This window comes from Podarcis vaucheri, assembly GCF_965113315.1.
Source record: "Podarcis vaucheri genome assembly, chromosome: 7".
Classification (NCBI taxonomy): domain Eukaryota; kingdom Metazoa; phylum Chordata; class Lepidosauria; order Squamata; family Lacertidae; genus Podarcis; species Podarcis vaucheri.
The window spans coordinates 76,733,514-76,742,096 of record NC_138765.1 but is presented as its reverse complement, the minus strand read 5'-3'; the positions used below and the strand labels follow the sequence as shown (position 1 = coordinate 76,742,096).

Sequence of the window (8,583 nt, the reverse complement as noted above, 5' to 3'; positions counted from 1 at the left end):
TTTTGTGGCTCTTTTTTGTGTGTGACTGTGTGGAACCCAGTTCAGCTACTGATTGATTGATTGTGTGACTTCAGTACATTCTTTATTGCTTTCACTTTATGGATCAATGGTCTCGTTAGATAGTAAAATTCATGTTAAATTGCTGTTTTAGGGATTGTTTTTAAAAGTCTGGAATGGATTAATCCATTTTGCATTATTTTCTATGGGAAAGTGCACTTTGGTTTTTGAACGCTTTGGTTTTGGAACGGACTTTCGGAACGGATTAAGTTTGAGAACCAAGGTACCACTGTACCACCCTACACCCAGAGGTCTCAGGGTGGTTCACAGAACAAAATCAAAATATGAAACCACAAAATATATAATCAAAATAAAAACAACAACCAAATAATGTCTGTAATAATTGCCTCCCTTCCATTCAGGATTTTGTTTAAAGTTCTTCTGATCCGGTTCACGAGATTCTTAACAAACACATTTTTGCCAGGTTCAACCCATCCTGTATAAGACAACTAGATGAACAAACAATTTAAAAATAATTATAAATATTAAAACAGTTTAAAACAACAGCAGCACATGCCTAAGATCAATAATTTCTGCACTCTTCAGGGTCCTTGTTAAGTGGTATATAAACTGTTTAAATAAATAAAAATAGTTTGTGCATTAGTGTTGCACACTTATAGTTCTTCCACAGTAAACTACTCAACTTTCCACCCTTTGGCAGGTCTTGTGCTTATTTATTTATTCATTATAAAAATTACTCTGCTTTGCCTCCCACAAAGCAGCTCCAAGTCGCTTACCAATAAAAATGGAGAGGTCAAAAGAACAATAATCCGGCCATTAAAACACATTTGCAAACTAGAAAGAGCAAAACCAAGAAAGAGCAAAAGCATAGTCATTATGGCTAGTGGCCACTGATAGCCTCGTCCATGAATTTGTCCCATCTTTTTTTTTGAAACCAAAAAAAGCTAAGTTGGTGGTCAGATTGGAAAGAAGCTGAGGGGCTCATGCACCTTTAATTGTTGTGTTGAAGAGGGAACGCCCTTTTCTATGAAACTATTAAAGGTGCAAGAGCCCTCCCCGCTTTTTGCACCCTAGTTTTAAATATATATATCACAAATAAAATCTAATTATCCAAGCAGAAGGTGCAAGCCAAGAGAGCACATTGAGAAAGAAGGCTTGTGATTTTAAAAATAAATAAATAAAAATAAATCCACTTGAGCTCTCCAAGCAGAAGACTGCTCCACTTCCTCTTCTGCCCGTCTTAAGCTGCACCTTTAAAAGTCACATCACGTTTGGCGGCCTGATTATCCATTAACCTGATGTGAGCTGTATTTCCTGCGGGTGGCGTTTCTCCCCTTATTACTCCAGCTCTTTCTTTCTTTTTCTTTTCGCTTTTGCAAAGAAGACAGAAGCAGAGCAGCAGGCAGGGAGCCAGCCAGGAGCGAAGCTAGGCTTTCTCTTCTTCTTCTTCTCCTCTCCCCCCCTTTCCTTTTCGCAAACCCTCCCCTCTGCTTCCCCCTCCCCTTTTTCCTTATCAGCAATTCAGATCGCATGCAAATTCCCTCCCACCCCCCTTTTGCCTTTTCTCACACTGGAGAGAGAGAGAGAGCGAGAGCGAGAGAAGCAGGGGCAGGAAAACCAGGAGAAGCAAATCTCTCTTTCTCTCTGCCTCACCAGAGCTAGAAATCCATCCCTTTCTCCCCTCTTTCTTTTAGCTTTCTCCTCCCCTCAACCAGCTTTCCTTTCAACCCCCTTTTGCAATAAAAGTAACCTTCCTTTCCTCCCTCTGCAAAATCCCATTTTGGGGGTGCAACTGTGCAGTTTGTAAGGGCTCGATCCTTTCGCCCCCTCTCTCTCCAGCAAAGCTGTTTCCCGCCCCCCCTCTCCACCTCCCTCCTGTTACCTTTTCTCCTCTCTCTCTCTCTCTCGTTCTCTTTTTTGCAAGCCTCCTCTACCCACCCACCCATCCCGCGCCCGGATTGCTTTTGTGCCGCGATGGGGTGGGAAAAGCGAGCCCCCGGGTCCCCCTTCGCTGGCGCTCGCCTCCTGCGCCTCCTCCTGCCGCCGCTGCTGCTGGCATCGTGGCTGGACAGTTGCAATGGAAGTTGTCCCGAGAGGGAACTGGAGAGGAGGGAGGAAGAAGCCAACGTTGTCCTCACAGGGACGGTGGAGGAAATCGTGAACGTGGATCCGGTTCATCAGACCTACTCTTGCAAGGTAATTCGGGGCAGAGGGAGGTGGGCTCACACTCAATCGGCTGCGCTTCCTGGCTGGGTTGAAACCTTCACTGTTCCCCATGCTCTGTGTTGTGATCTTCACTCTCTAGCAAAACTTTCTCTGTCTCTGCTTTTTTTTTTAAGATAATTTATAACACACACACCCCGCAACTTGTCGATCTCTTAATTGCAAACCTGCCGATGGGAACAAACTGGGTTGGGGAGGAGTCAGGCTTGGAAAAGATTCTTTTCCCCATACACCCGCTCCTATTTCCTAGTTTACAACTTACATCCGAGTAGCCCCACTGGACGTCTCTGGAACTTTTTTTTTTGCTGCTATTTCTGACTGAAACAGGCCAACTTAGAAACAACTTTATTTCCGACGCCAGGCCCTTAACTGCCTCTTACATTGATTGCACCCCCCGCCAAGAAATAGTTGAGTTTTCTGTGGGCGGGCATGGACTGAAATGCTGTTTTTTCCCCTGTTCAATAAGTGAATGGACAAATACATCCGCTCCTCCCCCCCAACCCGCCGATTGCCACCCATTTCACAACTGTTGCTAGAACTAAAGGGTGATGTTGCTTTTTAGTTGAGTGACTTATCACTTTTGAAAAATTAAAAGTAGAAACTGAACATTTGAAAAACAAAAGGTGTCTCTGAGGTGTGAAGTTCTTCTTTTGCTTGTTCACGGTTATGTTTTTGGTACATTCCTGGGGAGTTTTAAAAATGCAATATATCTATATCTATATCTATCTATCTATCTATCTATCTATCTATCTATATATATATATATATATGCTCCCAAAGAAAATGCAAGGAAGGTGTTGTAGGAGAACAGTGCTCTTGGTGCCGGTGACAACACTCACTTTGAGCCAGAATAGGATAGCGGCTTGTTGAACCAGTTATTTAAAAACAGTTTGAAATGGGCTGAAGTTCCAGATAAATAATTGCTATGTATTATCCCACCCGCCAAAAAATAAAACCCACTGTAATACTATAGAACACAGAAAGCTGCCTTAAATTGAGAGTCAGATCACTGGTCTATCTTGCTCAGCATTGTTGACATGGACTGGCAGCAGCTCTCCAGGATTTCAGACAAGGGTTCTCTCCCAGACTTACCTTGGGGATTGAACCTGGGACCTTCTGTATGCAAAGCAGATGCTCTGCCAGTGAGCTGCATCCCATCTCCATATGCATGGATACTTATCTGAGAGCAACCACCACTGGGTACAGTAAGTATTTCTTCTGAGGCCATAGGATTGGCTTTGTTAACTGAGCAAGTATCAGTTCAGTGGAGCTCAGGCCTGGAATTATTTCCCACTTTCCCACTTCCTTCTGAGTAGTCCCAGTGGACTCCAGCAAGATAGCTTGCTCCCAAGTGTGTAATTGCGTCTCACAGATATCTAAGACTGACCTTGCTCTGGGTCAGCCTACAATCCCACCTCCATAAGTGTTAGGGGCATGAAGGCATTGGTCCTCCTCTGCAGTTGTACTTTGCAGCTGGTACTTCTAGATAGGCTGCCTCAGAACATGGAAGTTCTATAGTTTTCACAACTAATAACCATTGACAGAAGAGACCGTACCACACCCAACCTTGTCTGTAAGCCTTAGGCTAGTAAAAAACAATTGCTTTCCATTAAACTAGCTTGCAAAGGAGGGATGGATCTCAGTCACCCTTGTCTAACAACCTCCTTCATTTTCATGCTGACCTTGGAGGAAAGGGTTTAGCATCCTCTGCGACTAAGGCAGAAATAGATGGCTGTCGGTGGGGTAGAGTGAGCCATCCCTGTTCTGCCAGCCTGATCAAGTCACCTGTGTAGAATTCCTTGTTGCCCACAGTGACCCCCTAAACAGTAATATGCAAGACTGACGTAACCTTCAATATTTCCCCCCATGATCCTATGTTAAAACCATCGCTTCATCCTTGCAACAATGAGTTCTGCAAATTCATTAAGCGCTGGGTGGTGAAGCCTTCTTCTTCCTTCACCTGATATCTGTACCCTACCACAAGATAAAAGGTTTGTGCGCTCTGTGGAATCTTAACACACCCCCCCAAGATCCGCAAACTTAATTCATCCAGTTTGGTCTTGGTGATGTCCAAGGCTGCGTACACACCATACATTTAAAGCACCCCCCCCAAAAAAAGAGATATTGGGAACTGTAGTTTAACAATCACGGAGCTACAGTTCCAAGCACCTGTAAACTACAATTCCCAGGATTCCTTGGGAGGAAATATGCACTTTCGGTTTATGGTGCATGCACAACCCAAGTGGCTAAATCTGGCTAGAACTTGGTGTGATGTCAGTTCAATTCTGGACTGTATTCAGCCTTAGGATAGCATGAGGCATCTGAACTAAAAGTGCCCCTGAACATTGTGGGTGGAAGGCTACCAACTTGGGTGGTTTTAAAAGAGGATGAGACAAATTAATGGAGGAGAAGGCTGTCAGTGGTTCTTAGCCGCAATGGCTATGTGCTCTGTGTCCACTGTCAGACGCAGTACGCCTCTCCAGCAAATGTAGGAGAGGAGAGTGTGGTTGCGCTCGGGTCCTGCTTGCAAGCTTCCCATTGTGGCATCTGGTTGCCCACTGTGAGAACAGGATACTGGGCTGGATGAGCCTTTGCCCTCATCCAGCAGGGCTCTTCTGATGTTCTTCTGTTCCGCTTCAAAGGTTGCTTCCTTCCACCTCCATGAACAACTGCAAGTTTAGGAAGCTGCCTTTATATACCATGTCAGACTGTTTGTTCATTGCAGTCCAGCAGTTCCTTCACCTGCTTCCTGATCCTGTTAACCGTAGATGCCAGGGGGAATTTAACCTGGGACTGTCCGCATGCAGAGCCACTCAGTTTCGGGTCTCCGTTCTGTAAGTCTAAGATGAAAGAATGGAGCACTTTATGCGACGTAAAGCAACCTTCCTCCGACCCCCAGATAATTTTGGACTCCAGATCCCATCAGCTGTGGCCAGCATGGGCAATGGACACATATGATGGGAGCTGTAGTCTAGCAGTGTCTGGTAGGCGCCGCATTGGGGAGTGCTGATGTAAGGCATAGCGTCCCTGCAAGCTTGAATCACTCACTAAGTGCAGTCCTAAGATAAGTATCTGCCAAGTTCATTTGCCTTTAACCAACCGGGTTTCCCAAACCTTTAGGCCCACTGAGATGGGAGGGATGCTTTATCCTTGTACCCAAGGAAGTTGATATATAAGATGCTGCTTGATACAGAGGGAGACCACTGGTCCAAATAGCTCAGTATTGCTACCCTGACTTGCACTATCTCTCCAGGGTTTCAAACAGGGGAATATTCCCAGTCCTGCCTGCAGATACTGGGGAATGAACTTGAGACCTTTTGTCCTACAGATCAGATGCTTTACCACGGAGATATGTCCCTTTGTTTAATAGGATTATAGGAAACTGCTTTATACTGAGTCAGACCATTGGTCTGTGTAGCTGAATATTGTCTACACTGACTCGCGGCGGCTGTCCCAGGATTTCAGGCAGGATAATATTCCCAACGCTCCCTGGGGATTGAAGCTGGCATGAAAAGCAGGCACCCTGCCAATGAGCTATGGTCTCTTCCTGACTTCTTAGGGTGTGTGTAAAGATTAAGAAGTTAATTACCCACCACTGGAGGAGCCCACCCTCTTAGGTTTCTGCATGAACCACCGCCATCATAGTGGAAGGAGGCAAGCTGAGAACACTGACCCACATGGAGGCACAGCAGACAGCCTCCCATCTGTGAAGAGCAATTACTTGAACTTGATTGATTTAAATCTGTCTGTCTGTCCATCTCTCTCCCCCCCCCCCAATTTCACAGTAGATTAATTTGGAAAGGTGAGCGCCACCCTCACTTCATGTTGCTTGATGTACTTATAAACCAGCTGATAACACACACACACACACACACACACACACACCCTCCCCACAATCTTGTCTAGATCTCAAAGTCAGTGGAAATGTAATCTTGAGAATCGCTGCACCAGTATATTTCTGTTTTGATTGATGGCAGGTCTTTTCTTTGTAACCTTCCTTCTTCTAAATCTAAACAAGTTCCTTTTAAAAGAAAAAAGCAAGGACACATGTTTTTCATTGGGCGACTTGAAAAGTTTCAGTACATAATTATGTATTTTTAGATGGAGTGTAGCCTTCTTAAAAAGTGCGGCTAACCCCGGAGCAGGCAACATCTTTGCAAGACTGCTTTTAAGCAAACCCAATTCCAAGTGTCTGCAGTAGAGCACATTGCCTTTATACTTCCAGGCTGGGAAAGTTTCAAAGCCACCAGCTTGGAAGAGTGTAGTATGTTCCCTCTTCTTCCACTAAACCTGTGTAATTAAAAAAAAATGGAACAAGAATGACCCAGCATGGTTGCTGACAATTTCTTTTATTTATATTGCAGCGTTGGTAGGCATGGAGCTTTTCTAGAGTAGGATTAACCCAGAGAGCCCTCTGCCCCATGGAGCTCGCAATGCAAATTCTGGCAGGGGAGGAATTTTGAGGGGAAGGAAAAGGTCACACCGACTGGGTGAATATGTTTGGACTGGGTGAATATGTTTGGACGCCATCATGCTGTAAAATGTTCCTCAAGATTGACCCCTGTTGCTGCAGACTCACTGCTTATTACCACTGCAAATAACCCCTGCCGCTACAAGGTATAGCTTGTGTTTGGTCTTGGAACAGAAATCTTGGTTAACTGCAGGAAGATCTTCTGTTTCTAAGTATGCCAGGAGAACTGGGGTCAGCAGGACCTGCACAGGCCATACTGATGATGATTCCCGCCCCCCTTTATGGGCTAACACAGCTTCCTTTAAAAATAATAATTAACCACACTATTATTTAATTATTTATTATTTAATCAAGGGAATTGAGAGGTTGGTTTCTCACAGGGCGAGTCCATGTGCCTGATTTCCTCCTTGCAATCTGTCCAGGGGGTAGCCTTTGCTGTCACTCTGTCTAAGTACCACCCTAGTAGAATTCGGCAGGACATAGTGTGGGGGCCAAGCCAGGAATTAGCTGGCTTCATCTCTCATTGGGTCTGACTCTGAATATCATTGACTCTGACTTCACCTACTGCTGTCAAGGCAGAATCTGCAGAGATTGGCAACCATTCCCACCATTAAGGCATTGGCATAAAGCAGGGGTGGCTCTGTTTGGGGAGGGGGACCCCCTGATCGAGCCCCCTCAAGTATTTCTTTCTGGAACTGTCCCCCTCTACCAGAGACCTCCACTGATTTTGGCGGGGGGGGGGGGCAAAATGGAAAAAAAATACGGATGCAGAGCTGGAGTAGGCAGAGGCCAGCTCCCTGTTGGAGATGCCAGTGAACCCCTCCTGGCTCATCAGATCAGTCATTTGATGAGTGAAGAGCAGGTAGTAACCCTCTGTCCTCTGCTAATCAACCCAGATCTGCTGAGGGGGGTGGATGACACTCTGCTTGTGTGTGAGCATGCAAGAGTGTGGGGTGACTACATCCACCATTGGCATGTGCCCCCCCTCCCCAGGCTGAATCTGCCCCTCAGGCCAAAAAAGGTTAGCCAGCCCCTGGTATAAGTGAATGGAAGCCGTTGTTGTTTAGTCGATTAGTCGTGTCCGACTCTTCGTAACCCCATGGACCAGAGCACGCCATGTGCGCCTGTCTTCCACTGCCTCCCGCAGTTTGGCCAAAGTATTGGACCCTCAGCTTCAGGATTTGTCCTTCCAGTGAGCACTCAGGGCTGATTTCCTTCAGAATAGATAGGTTTGATCTTCTTGCAGTCCATGGGACTCACAAGAGCCTCCTCTAGTACCATAATTCAAAAGCATCAATTCTTCAGCGATCAGCCTTCTTTATGGTCCAGCTCTCATTTCCATACATCACTAATGGAAGCCGTAGGCTTATGAAATTAGCTCAGTGATAGTGTGCATGCTTTGCACACAAAATGTCTTCAGGTAGCACCACCTGGAGAGTATGGGGATTGACCCTGGGATCTTCCACAAGGCCGAAAAGATGTCCTCCTGCTGAGCTGTGCCTCTCCCCACATGTTTGTGTGGAGGAATGAACCTAGCGGATTCCAAATTTGCATGGCAGCTGTTCCTTCAAAGTGTGGAACATGGAGCGGGGGATGGACAGAGGCACACAGGAAGCTGTCTTCTACTGAGTCAGACCAATGGTCCATCTGGCTCATTATTGTCTAGGCTCAGCAGCTCTCTGCTGTTTCAGGCTGCATTTGCCCAAGCCCCCTTTTGTCCGCTCCCCAATAAAGATTGGAAGAGGGAGAACTGGGGTGAAATCCTTTCAAAGCTTTACACCTTTCTCTATCTGGGTAAAGTTATACATTGGCAAATGTGTATTAGCCAAATATAGATGTGTGTGTATGTGTTTTAGATGGAAAATTGGAGG

General features: G+C 45.7%; 1 protein-coding gene across 3 annotated transcripts in view; it reads left to right on the top strand.

Annotated features, from left to right (window-relative positions):
- The first annotated feature begins 1,309 nt into the window (after positions 1 to 1,309).
- Positions 1,310 to 8,583, top strand: part of AGRN (agrin) — a 257,909-nt gene continuing 250,635 nt past the window's right edge. Inside the window, exon 1 of one of the 3 annotated variants that reach the window (XM_082229654.1) lies at positions 1,310 to 2,214. In XM_082229654.1, coding sequence (XP_082085780.1) covers positions 1,993 to 2,214 — 222 coding nt within the window. In that variant the 5' untranslated portion in view covers positions 1,310 to 1,992. The remainder of the gene's footprint in view (positions 2,215 to 8,583) is intronic. The other 2 variants (XM_082229651.1, XM_082229652.1) reach the window with 2 other exon arrangements.